Below are 12,636 nucleotides of genomic sequence, written 5' to 3'. Positions count from 1 at the left end.
TCTACTGCCTTTTTTTTCATAAAATAATAATAATCAAAACTTGATTCGGGCGTTCTTACGGGAGGGACTATCTCGGTTCAAGGGGTAAATAGAAGAATTATCACCTCTCCTTCCTTGTTGTCCCCCCTCCTGATTACGTGCGATTATGCCGTCGGATTCGTTTCTCTTTCGCTGCCACAACACCAGTGTGCATTAGATAGATTGTTAGCTGAACCGCTGGCTTGGTTTGGCTGGGGAGGGGGGAGGGGTGTCGATATGCACGGGGCTGGTTGTCGGATTCGGACGGAGATAGCCGTGTGGCTGTTGTTCACCTTGTTCTTCTGTCTCCGCGCATATTTATTCAATACCTCGCATGAGCAAGGCGTATGTATTCCGTCCATGTATTCAACCTGCTGGGCGGGAAAGACGGGCATGGCAGTCGCACAGACAAAGCAGCGATGGCGGCAACCTAAATCCAACCATGTCTTGACGTGACTTGACTTGACGTGTCTTGGGCTTGTCTTGCGTTATCTTGGCCTGTCTCGTCTTGTCTTGTCCGGCTTTCCTGGGCTGCAGACGCCTTGGAAGGATATGTTTCAAGATCCAGATTTTCGACATCACTGCCCGTTGGCAGGTGAGACAAGACAAAAAAGTGTACAATAGAATAGGTCATGCCCGTTTCCGTCGCACATTCTGGCACGCGTACGTGTAGTTGTACGTGCAAACGTGTACATCAACATGAAAAGGACGGTCCGCGGGACGTACAATGCGTTCTCTCGTTCATCGGTCGGATGGTCGGCCGCCGTCGGCCATAGCTGCTCTGATGCCGCTAGACGGCCGCCGTCCGCACCCTAGAGGCAAACGGGAGGGATGGAGGATGGAGAATGGGGCGCCTGTTGGTTTGCTGTTCACCTCGTTCGGGAGGAGAGAGGGCGTGAAGCACAACAACACGGCCGATCCGTCCCCTGAGGCGCAGCAAATGGCATCATCTCCGCCAACACAACGCTGGCTGAGGGATCTCAAGCAGGGGAGGGTGTGAGGTAGTGGGGAAGAGAAAGGGGGGAAGCGAGGAAGCGATGAACTGAGGGACCAGGTGAAGGACGGTAGCATGATACCGCATAGAAGGGGCTGTCTTGTATTCTCGTCACCCAGGATCCAGCGAGCTTCCTGTCTGAGATTCTGCGGCATCTTTGTCCTAGCATTTCTAAAACCATGTCCTTGACCATATGTTACTAGGCATGCATGTAAACGTAAACCTACGTGCATCATTCCAGACTGGACTAGCACTCGTACGTGTACTTCGAAGGCCATCCTCAAACGAGAGCAGGCTGTCAAGTAGACTCTGGAAAGAAGGCGTGGAAATATAGAAATGGGATGCCTGGCTCGTAAGAATTGCCTCGCGTGGTTGTTGCCAACATCGCAATGGCAGACAGGTCCCGGCAGGGGAAAACGAGGCTTTTTTGTCCCAGGCACCTGAATTGCCCAGAAAAATGCAGCCAAATATGGAACTGTGTGCGTGCATTTGCATCTGCTAGCATTCTATGCATCATCAGTGAGAGAGGGCCAAGGCCAGGGTCTGACTATGGTTCAATGACGCCCGCCGGCCGTACAACGCGTTTCATTGAAACAATGAATAGTCCCAGCCATGGCCGGTCATCCATCCGTCCGTCTGTCGTACCCTGGCACAGAGGGCTGTGTTGGCATGCCACACAATGAGGTCAGGCGAGGGCGAGGCGGCTGTGAGGATGTTCCTCGTCTTCCAGAACAGGACTCGAAAGGGAAAGTGAGGGTATCCAGAACCCGGAAGCGCCACGGCTGAATGAGACCAAACGCCCCGGACGAGCACATCGTATGCATTCTGCGACGAAGTTATGGGGAATTTCTCCGCTAGCGGAGAGGCCGTCATCCCCTTGACGGTCACGACGCCTCACCTCTAATCGGCTCCTCCCCTGCTTGAACAGTATGACCCCGGTCGTCCATCTCCTCGGGACGATGCTCGACTTCAATTCGGAGTCAACGAAACCAGCAGGGGTCATAAACCGTCGCCGAGGCGTTCATCCCATGCTTCACTCACCTACAGTACCTGCTGATCGGGTCCGAACCAGGAGGAGTGGCCGTAACGTCGGCGACACGTGCAAACGTCGAGTGCCCGTAGCACGCCTTGAACGAATATATGACAAGTCGGCGTCAGCCTCCATCCCGGTTCTCAGAAGCCGACTCCCGAGGCAGACTATTGCTGGCGGGCTGGAAACGCCCGCACCGCATCTATGGGCGTCGTGATTGGAAGCGTAGAGTGCACATCCTGCTCGCACACTCGTACGAGGGGTCAAGCAAACCGTCTGCACAACAGTGATGCTGCGTATGGCTCCCACATGCGCGACGCGTGGCCATGTCGCTTTCTTTTCTGATCGACGCAGGGGATGGCACAGGCGACGAGCCTTCTCTTCCACCTCGCACCATGCTGTCACTTATCCGCCGTTGCACGACGCCTGTTCCATATCGTCATTTCAACGCCGCCTGGCCAAAATCAGGCACCCATGGGTCGCAACGTCAGATGCTTTTATAGGCCACCCATCACCTGTAAACCGGCCTTTGCGGGTACCGGCCTTTGCTGGTCCCGGTAGCCTGGTTGTCGTTCCCCGTTGAAGCAGAGGTCTTGGGGGAGCCTTGGGGATCGAGGACACTACTCCTTGGCTGCGAGCTCACACCGACAGGTGTTTTTTTTGTTCGGCCAGATATCGTGACCGCCAGTTCCCTCCAAGGGCATCTTCGTCGTCCTCGAAACATTCGTCTCAGACGTGGCGGGAAGCCATTTCCTACCCTCAGCGAGGCAACCGAACACGCCAGTACTTTCCTTCCAGAAGACTCCGACGAGTCTAGCAGAAGCCAGTCGAGTCGCGGTTGGCCAGTCGGGTCGCGGTTGGCCTTCCATTGTCGTTCTGGGCCGTCTTCCTCACCACGCGGTGCCTTGCTCACTCAAGGTCGAGTCCAGTCAAGGGTCCATGGCGGGCGTTCCATCTCAGAGAAGTCTGCACGCATACGAATGCAATTTACGATGCATGTCTCTAGCCCTCGGCGACGCTGGCTCGTCGGCAGTGGCACGCTCCGTTTCCCCTGTCGGCGAGCCCGTGTCTTCTCCTTTTCCGTCGCCAGAAAAAGGAAAAAAGCGGGTGAAACGTACAGCACGAGGTGGTGATGGGAAAACGTGTACGGAGTAGGTCGCCAAGCTGATGGACGCAGGACAAGATACAGCCATTCATCAAGCAGGGCCGGAAGTATGGACCACGGCGTGCGAATCCATCGGCTCAGCTTGCTGGGACCACCCCGGAACCAGATACCCTAGTTGATGGGAACGTGTATTGGCACACGAAAATCTTCATTGGCCCATTCGGTTGGGGTCGATCATGCACCGCAAGCCTTTCCCGTGAAGGAGGAGAGGCTGGAATTTGCCCGACCCCTGCAACCCCTAACAATCCCCGGCAGGTCCCCTGCGATGTGCTAATGAAATCTGCCGTTCTGCTGAGCGACGTGACGCAGCCGGATTCGGACCTCTTCGAAAGCACGCAGCGTCGAGATGAGTGCGCGTGTAGGTGATGAACTCGTCGCGATGCTTGTCGACTCAGGTAAGAGAGCAGAAAACATTTGACTCCGAGATTCTGGCGATAGGGGCTCTTCCAGACGTCCCGGGACCTCTTACGGCAGCAGCTGTGTACATGCATATGTAGAATAGAACCCATGCTCGCAAGAAGCCTAGGGTTGTGCCCCCCTTCACTCAGCTTCGCTGCAAACTGACGGCCCAGAAACTTGCAACAGCGCTAGATCTCATCATCGTCGACGCTGCTTGGCTTTCTGGGATATAATATGCGTGCAAGAATAGTACGAGTGCGCTCGTATCGATCGCCCTGCTACTTGCTCGAAACTCGGGCGTCCTGCACGAGTAGTCATCAGTGCGAGGCAGTGGACGCGCCTCACATGCCGGAGACGGATCCCATCTTGGCCGGTGAGACCGCCACCAGGAGGCAGCAACATGCCACGTGCATCATGAGATGGAAATTTCGGGCTCACGATTGCGTCTGGTCGAGTCAGGGCAACATGGTGGTAAGCTGGAGTAGCCTGCTGCCTTGGCACCAAAGCATAGATTTCGTCGTGAATCGTGGAAGCCATGTCGTCCTCGAGCGAAGCCTCCAGCCCTGAAGGAATCGCTTGCGCACCGAGCGTATGGATGGTCAAGGTATAAAAAGTGACGTGGACTAGGCAGTGAGCAGAAACCCCTCCCCAGAGGTGCTGCGGATTCGGATGGACTTGCCCCTAAAGCTGGCGCCGCTCGCCGCGGTTCTGAGGGCTGGCCGGAGCTCTACGCGGTGTGTCGGCGGAATGGAAGCGGCAGTCAGTTACCGGGAAGTTCCCACGACCCTCTCCTGTACGACTGAATGGTCAAGATGGAGATCTCGGCAGATGGCCATGCCACAGCCCCCCAGATCAGCTTCCAGAACCATCAGACGGAGCCTGTGTTTCATGTGCGGCCGACGTGCCAGTTCCCCACCTGCGCCATTGACCAGAGGGCAAATCGGACAGCGATTCTCGCAAAGGGCACCACGCCATATGCCATGCCAGAGTTCGGCATCGTCGTGGGAGGAGAGCTGAAATTTGACAGGTTCCACGGCCACCATTCCGTGCGACCTATAGTCACGTCGTCCACGAGTGGCGTTATTTGCGCGCTGGCACCAGAGCTTCCTGGAACCACAATTACGCCCGTGTGGTCGCACCGACATGCTGGTGTCGAGCAACGCGTTGGTAAGTCCAGGTGGGGTGTTGGCAAAATCGTCATGTGCTGCGTGCGCACGAGGAGTTGAACATGCGACGCCTAACCGGATAGCTGTCCCACCTCTGTGGCGAAGTATCCCAGGCATGGGCGTGCGGTCGAAATGCACTACCAACATAAGTGACGACATGAATTCGATGTGTGAGAGAAATGGCACAGAAATGGCGCTGCGACACTTGCGTACGAAAACATATCATGGCAAGGCAAGGTCGCCTCTCCATTGTCAGGGGTGCGCTAGAATCGCCTCTTCTTCTTGGCCGGCAGGGCCTTTTTCTCCAATTCTCTCTTGAGCTCCTCACGCCTGCGATCGGCTCGCTCTCTGGACGTTTCTCGAATCATGTCGGGCTCCTTGGTGCGACTTAATGCTCTGCCACGGTCGTTGTCATCTCGCATTCGCATTGGACCGCCACCGATCTGGCCGATGCGCCCGGGTTTGCTAGCACGTGGAGGGGCATCATCCACTCCCGCAGAGTTCGCTTCGGGGGACTTGGCCAGGTCTGACGGGTCAACATTTCGACCTTGACCCCCAATCACGCCCAGGCCACGACGCTTGGCACCGTCGGCCGGGGCAGGGTTGAGAGGGGCAGGCAAAGCGGTTCGCATCGAGGCCGCGGCATCACCATCGCTAGAAGCTTCCGAGGCAGTTTCTGAATCATCGACCGATCTCTTGCTCGTGATGTTTTCTTCTCGTCTTGGAGACCGAGGTGCCGCCGACGCGGTCCTCGCACTGATCGCCCCATGGCGTGAGGCGTGCCCGTTGTTGTTGGTTTGAGCGTTGGGCGGGTTACTGTCCGGTATGACGTGCTCGTCGTCCTCTCCCTCGGTCGATGCGTCGTCGTCAGATCTAGCTTCAGAACCGGTGGGCTTCTCATTCCCTGATCTGAAACGGGGCGGTGTGGCTTGGACCTGGAAGTCGTCGTCGTCGGCAACGGCTGCCTGTGTGGGAGGCTTCGACGTCATCTGCGCTGCCGCCGGTGCTTCCCACGTTCGGCCCCAGCCGGGCAGCAGGGATCCAGCGTCATGCCACCAACTGTCCAGGGCGGGGGACTGGTCGATCTCCAGCAAGGTCTCGGCCTGAAGGCCCGACTCGCCGAAGACGTTTCGCAGTAAACTGCCAGCATCGAGGGAGCGGTCCATTTCGGAGTCGAGCCGGGACTTCCATTCGCCCTCGTCAAAGGCCTTCAGACCCTTTACCTTTTCTTCGGCGGCAGGCCTGGTAACCTTCCTTTTCCCGGAAAGGTGGGTGAAAATATGCTCCAAGCCCGTGCCGAGGGCCTCCAGCTTATCGGAAAACTTTGTGAGGACGGCATCCTTGTCGGCGAGAGCTTGGATGAGGGAGATCACTTCCATTTTCCTGACGTAGTGCGCCTGGATGAGTGGCAGCACAAGATCGGTGGCGAGGCTGGAGGGAGGCGACTTTCTCAAATGGAGTGGCCACTTGAGGGGTTGGAGGCCGGGCAAGATACAAGTCAGGCGGAGGGTGAGGCCGTCCTGGCCAGCATCGGCTGCGGTGGCGGGCGAGAGGCGGAGGGTGGAGCCCTCGTGTCCCGGTCGGGACGAGTCCAGAGCAGTACGGACGAGGGCGAGGAACTTGGCCATGTTCTCGGGGGTGTCGCTCGGATCGATGGAGGTACCCTCGTTCCATCCGCGCATGCAGATGGCTCTGCGCTCCAACGTCTCCGTCCACACGTTGGCCATGTCGGTGATGCGGACGGTGTACGCAGCGGGGGCCATGACAGCCGAGACCAGGAGCACAGGCAGGCTAGGCGATGGAGGCAGAGGCAGAGGCCTCCAAGCGACGTTTTCTACCATGGCGAGACCGGGTAGTCGGCCGGGGGTGGGGGAGAGGCGACGGACGTTTACGTTTCAACGAGGTGGGCAGAAGGGTCTCGGTCGTGGGAAAGGCCGCCTGTCTCTGGGCCGCGTGTCAAGGCGAGACCGGGAGGGAGACTCAGACTCGGCGAATACAGTCTGGACCGACAATGGCAGGTAGTTTAGAGATGAGCTGTGCGCGGTGCAAGGTGTGCGCGGTGCAAGGTGTGCGCGTTGCGAGATGTACGCGGTGCGAGGTGTACGCGGTGCGAGGTGTACGCGGTGCGAGGTGTACGCGGTGCGAGGTGTGCGGTGCGAGGTGTGAGGTGCGAGGTGCGAGGTGTGTGAGGGTGAGTTTGAGGTGCGAGGTGTGCGGTGCGAGGTGCGAGGTGTGTGATGTGTGATGTCTCGTCAATGACAGCAACAGCTAGGAGCGAGGCTGGGCAGCGAGCGAGATCAAACGTCGGTGTGCAACGGCGAGTACATTCGTCGACTCCGGCGTCTGTTCACCAAGACTTGGTAGCACGAACGGTGGGAAGGCGATGCCGTCTTGCCTAGCGAAGAAATGGAGCTCAGCACGAACGAGCAGGTGGAAAGGACGGGTGTAACGCGTCGTGATTCCGGCCTTGACCGAGCAAGCAAGAGGGTCGCGGAGCCAGTTGTCGGTTAGTACTCTCGGCCAAACGGATCGTGACAGCTCTGGTATGGTGGATGAATGTCGTCGAGAAGGGTTTTCATCTTGGCTGAGGCGGTGCAAGAGGCGAGACTGGTCGCAGCTTCTCGCCATGACAGGCAGGCAGCCATGGGGTCCGATCTGCACCTATCAATTCATGCGAATAATCCCTGTCACCCGCCGCCAGCTTCTCATTGGGCAGCGAAGCGCCTCGGGGCTGGGTTGACAGACGACAGCAACGGCAAGAGCAAACGACGGTCTTTCCATAGAGGAAGCAGCGCATGTACAGAACAAGGCATCTCTCGTCATGCGAGGTGCACGTGTTTTGCTACTGGTATCGTTGTTTGGCAGCCTTGCGTTGCTAGCTAGCGCCCGCCATGTGCAGTGCGTTCCAGTTTAACGCTATGATGTCAACAGGTACTCTCTGTACTACTGCACTAATGTACTCTGTAGCATGGAGGAGTTAGGAGGTACCTACTACCAGGTACGATTGTACATGCACATTGGAGTACTCAGTAACGTAACTGGACCAGCAATTGCTGAAAAGACATACAACTACTGACAGTGCTCATGGAGCTTGAGCCACGGAGCCAGACAATAAAAAAAAACCGAGGGAGGGCAATGGTAAATACCTACTCGTTACGAGACACACATCTGCTCCATGCCGTGGTGGTGCTATATTTCTGCTTGAAATTTTCATGTCCGCCATGCTGGCAACGTTCGCCGATCTACCGTCGTCCTCGATGGAAGCCGAATCGCAACCTAGCGCCGCCACTGGAGGTCCGATCTCGATCTTGGAGACCTTTGCGTCGAAACGTCATCGGAGCTACGGCCATGCCATCATGGAAACGTCACGGCATACAAATATACGACGGCCGGGAGGGCGTTATTCGTTCAAACCCTGATGCAATCTGTCTCTTCTCTCCATGAAAGCTGAATGCATCCGAGTCTATCAACACCAAGAATACGACAGCTCGTCTGCCAGACTCCCACCCTCGTGCCGACGATTGCTCGAGCAAGCCTGTCACCATCATTCACGCCCTTCATCACGTCTCCGTTGACCGTCGTCACGATGCCATCCAAGGCGAAGCGCCGTTCCACCCCGCCGGCCGAGGCAAACGGCCGTCCAGCCAAACGCGTCAAGGCGAGGACCGGCCTGCGTGCACCTCATCCCCTTGCTGCCGAGGCCGAAACGCACGGCATCGTCCTTCGCCAGTTCTACCCTCCTGAGATGAGCAACGACCGGGCCCGGGCCTACATCAAAGATGAGATTCCGCGCCCCATCGAGGAGCTCGTCGCCGCCCTCGAGGACACGGCGGCCGAACGCAGCAACGTCGACGTCAAGCGCGCCGTCGTGCACTGGTTCAAGATGGACCTGCGCCATACTGACAACAAGGCGCTCGCGCTCGCGAGCGACAAGGCGAAGCAGGGAGGCGTGCCGCTCATATGCCTCTACATCCTCAGCCCCGAGGACCTCGAGGCTCACCTTCGGGCGCCCGTCCGCGTCGACTTCACCCTGCGCACCTTGCACGTTCTCAAGGACGACCTGGCCAAGCTGGACATTCCGCTCGTCGTGGAAACGGTGAACAGGCGAAACCGGATTCCGGATCGCGTCCTCGAGCTTATGGAGGAATGGGGTGCCGGCCATCTCTACGCGAACATGGAGTATGAGGTTGACGAGCTGCGTAGGGAGGCGCGCATGGTCCGCGACCTCTCGGAGAATGGCAAGTCGTTCGAGGTCGTCCACGACAGCTGCGTCGTGCCTCCGGGGCAGCTGCGGAGCGGCTCCGGGAAGCAGTACGCCGTCTACACGCCGTGGTACCGGTCCTGGGTCGCCCATGTTCACGGCAACCTCGACCTTCTTGAGCTGTTCGAGCGACCGACCAAAAACCCGACGACGGCTCGGGCCAAGTTCAAGACCCTCTTCGAGTGCTCCATCCCGGAAGCGCCCCAGAGCAAGCAGCTCAGCTCGGATGAAAAGAAAAGGTTCCATCCCCTCTGGCCGTGCGGAGAGCACGCGGCGATGAAACGGCTCGACGCCTTCTGCGAGGAGAGGATCGGCAGGTACAGAGACAGGCGAAACATCCCGGCCGACGACGGCACGTCGTGCCTCTCGGTCCATCTAGCCACCGGCACCATCAGCGCCAGGGCCTGCGTCAGGGCGGCGCGGGATAGGAACAAGACCAAGAAGCTCGACGGAGGTGTCGAGGGCATCCAGACCTGGATCAGCGAGGTCGCGTGGCGCGACTTTTACAAGCACGTCCTCGTCCATTGGCCATTTGTGTGGCAAGTAACCACCCGTCCTCTTCGCTTCCTTGTTTACCTTTCCTTTGGCCGCTAACGAGACGCAGCATGAATAAACCGTTCAAGCCCGAGTACTCCAACATTGCCTGGTCCTACGACAAGGACGATTTCAGCCGCTGGTGCGAAGGCCGAACCGGTTTCCCCATTGTCGACGCAGCCATGCGGCAGCTCAACCACATTGGCTACATGCACAACCGCTGCCGCATGATTGTTGCCTCATTCCTCGCCAAGGACCTCCTCATCGACTGGCGCATGGGCGAAAAGTACTTTATGGAGCACCTCATCGACGGCGACTTTGCGAGCAACAACGGAGGATGGGGCTTCGCCGCGAGCGTCGGCGTCGACCCGCAGCCGTACTTTCGCATCTTCAACCCGCTCCTGCAGAGCGAGAAGTTTGACCCCCAAGGCGAGTACATTCGACGATGGGTTCCCGAGCTCAAGGACTTGAGCGACAAGGAGATACACGATCCGTACGGTCGTGGTGCCAAGGTCAAGGCCAGCAAGAACGGGTATCCGAAACCGATCGTCGAGCACAAGAAGGTTCGGGAAAAGGCGCTGAGCGCATACAAGGAAGGAATCGCGAATGGAATGTAAGATGGCATGAGTCGCCGCCCACTTGGCGTTTTTATTTTAGTCTCTTCCACGACGGAACCGTCGGAACGATTGCTGCCGTCATTTTGCTGCTGTCGAGCAATTATAGAGATGACGGTGGCGAGAGACAAAAAGAGGTTGCTAGCACCCGTGGTTTAGAGAGCCCAGCTCGATGGACGGCAGATGCGGGGACGTTCCCACGATCCTCGCCTTTACGACGGAATGATAACAACAGGGGAGGAGAGGGTCATCCTGTCGGAGATGGAAGGTGTTCATATCACATATGGCTTCGTCGCCAGTACCAGGGAGTCGGTTTAGTTTCAACTCATGGTGACCGAATCCGAAGCCCATCGTCGAGTATCGCTCAAGATCTGTTGCAAATAAACTGCGGCAAGCGTAATGGCAAGCTCGAGGGCAGTTGCTACCGTCTTTAAATTCATGGTGAATCGAGGAAAGAGGAGCAGCAGTATCCCGTTTCTCTCCGCTCACGATGCTCCCTCTGTCTGCAGTATCGGCACTAGCACGCGAACGACTCCATTGGAAGCTGTAAAAGCTACATCAGATTTCCCCGATGATAGACGCGCGCGCGCGCATGCAGACGGAAGCATGTCACAACTTTGATCGCTCGCTTGCTTGCTTCTCGTGGTCCAAAACATCAACCCTCCGACGAACCTCGAGGTTCGTCGGTCCACCCTTGCCGAAGCGGACGAGCACAACCTTTTCCCAGTCGCCCCCCCTCTGGGTCCCCTCGAGCTCGGGTCCCGGCTTCTCCAGGCCAAGAACGACGCGGCCGTCGTCCTGAACGAGCGTGTGGGCGGGGCAGATGACCTTGTCGGCCCAGGGGATGGCTGACGTCGGACTCGCCCGGCCGAGCTCTGTCTCTGCCGTGGGCACGCGCCGCAGGAAGGAGAGCAGCTTCTTGCGCTGGGCGGTAAAGTGCAGCGACCTTTCCTCCACCGATGCCGTCGGGCCCGTGAGGAATTGGCCGAGCAGTTTCAGGAGGTAGTACTGCGGCGGGAAGAGGATGATGGACCGATCGGCGACGCGGCGCAGAAAGGTCGACGGCGGGGCGAAGACGGCGGCTGTGTGTTCGACGCCGTTATCGGGCGTCGCAATGACCATCTCCGAGGGCACGCTCGCGCGCGATATCGGCAGAAGGTAGACGTACATTTGTGTCGTGAAGCGCTTCGGCACGCCGACGGGCGTGATCCATCTCGTGAAGGGGATGAGGCCATCTGAACACGTCAGCAACCATGTGTCGCATGAGATTTTGACTTTTCTTGCGCAACATCATCTCACACCAGACATGCTCCACGATGGTCATGCCGTGGAGTGGCGAGAGCTCTAGAGCGTGTAGGTAGAACGGCGTACCTGTATCGGGGACGCCGCCCAGGGACTTGACCCAGTCGGCAAAGTTAACCTCGTTTCCGTGGACACGCCTCCTCATGTCATCCCTCTGCTCCGCCGGGAGCTCCATCAGTCGGCCGTCCCGCTTGGCGAGGAGGATTCCGGTCTCCTCGAAGCACTCCCTCACGGCGGCGAGCCGGTACGCCGGTCCGTCCCGATGCCTCTCGGGAGCATCCGGTGGCGGAATTTCGCCGTCGTGGAAGCTGTCCAGGTTACCACCAGGGAAGACGTGGGCCGAGGCAAAGGCTGACGACGTTTTGACCCGGTGCAGGAGCAGGACCTCGTTGGTCGGCGAGAGGAGGAGCACGGAAGAGCTTGGGTTCGGCTCGGGCACCCCTTCGTTGCCTCCACCGTCGGCCTTGCTCGAAGATCTTGCCGAGGAGGGGGAGGAAGATGATGATGAGGAAGAGGAGGAGGAGGAGCGGATCTGTGATGAAGGCATTTTCACAGACGCGACGTGACGAGCGGGCGACGAGGAGACGTGCGGTGGCTGAAAGACGACGGCGGCAGGAGAAAGCCGAGATGCCACAAGGCGTGAGAGGGAGCGTGAATATTGCCGCTGGCCAAGAAGAAGTCTTGTTGAAACAGACATTGAAAGGCGGCACGGCATCGATCTGAGCACAATAAAGGTCGACTGACGCAGCAGTGCTGCTGCAAAGCGAATGCCCCTCCCCTCCGTATAATGTTGTACAGTATGAAAGGCAGTACTCCGTACTATAAGTACAGCGCTAGCATTACCTACAAGTACGCAGTGTGCCTGCGCTATAGCGCCTAGCCATAGGCTTCTGGCAGCCTATAAGCGGCCCAAGCCGATGAGCCGAGGTCCCGGCCATAGCGCTCAGCGGGGTTCCCGTTCCAGATTCCAGATTCCTCCGCACAGCGCAACGCAACGACGATCATCAACTCAAACTCCACACTCCCACACTCCCACACTCCACACTCCACACGCGATCAAGTAGTTGACATGTTACAAGCACATGCTGCTGCTGTCGTCCGTGCTATGTATACCGTACTATGTATGCTACATTGGCCACTGCCATGCCTATCC

General features: G+C 58.0%; 4 protein-coding genes across 4 annotated transcripts; 2 read left to right on the top strand and 2 right to left on the bottom strand.

The window, feature by feature from the left end:
- Positions 1 to 4,418: 4,418 nt before the first annotated feature.
- DCS_04496 (uncharacterized protein) lies at positions 4,419 to 4,832 on the top strand (the record flags this gene model as incomplete). Its single annotated transcript, XM_040801805.1, has 1 exon — positions 4,419 to 4,832. One exon carries the CDS (start codon positions 4,419 to 4,421, stop codon positions 4,830 to 4,832), a length of 414 nt encoding a protein of 137 aa, XP_040656838.1.
- A 203-nt stretch (positions 4,833 to 5,035) lies between these two features.
- DCS_04495 (uncharacterized protein) lies at positions 5,036 to 6,613 on the bottom strand (the record flags this gene model as incomplete). The annotated part of the gene is made up of 1 exon (XM_040801804.1): positions 5,036 to 6,613. One exon carries the CDS (start codon positions 6,611 to 6,613, stop codon positions 5,036 to 5,038), a length of 1,578 nt encoding a protein of 525 aa, XP_040656837.1.
- Positions 6,614 to 8,358: 1,745 nt separating this feature from the next.
- DCS_04494 (photolyase) lies at positions 8,359 to 10,184 on the top strand (the record flags this gene model as incomplete). Its single annotated transcript, XM_040801803.1, has 2 exons — positions 8,359 to 9,576; positions 9,657 to 10,184. The coding sequence occupies 2 exons, from the start codon at positions 8,359 to 8,361 to the stop codon at positions 10,182 to 10,184; spliced, it is 1,746 nt and encodes a 581-aa protein (XP_040656836.1).
- Positions 10,185 to 10,790: 606 nt separating this feature from the next.
- DCS_04493 (NUDIX family hydrolase) lies at positions 10,791 to 12,030 on the bottom strand (the record flags this gene model as incomplete). Its single annotated transcript, XM_040801802.1, has 2 exons — positions 10,791 to 11,416; positions 11,481 to 12,030. 2 exons carry the CDS (start codon positions 12,028 to 12,030, stop codon positions 10,791 to 10,793), a joined length of 1,176 nt encoding a protein of 391 aa, XP_040656835.1.
- Between the last annotated feature and the right edge of the window lie 606 nt (positions 12,031 to 12,636).

This window comes from Drechmeria coniospora, chromosome 02, assembly GCF_001625195.1.
Source record: "Drechmeria coniospora strain ARSEF 6962 chromosome 02, whole genome shotgun sequence".
Lineage (NCBI taxonomy): Eukaryota > Fungi > Ascomycota > Sordariomycetes > Hypocreales > Ophiocordycipitaceae > Drechmeria > Drechmeria coniospora.
Note: the sequence above shows the minus strand (reverse complement) of the source record. Positions and strands in the feature narration are given on the sequence as shown.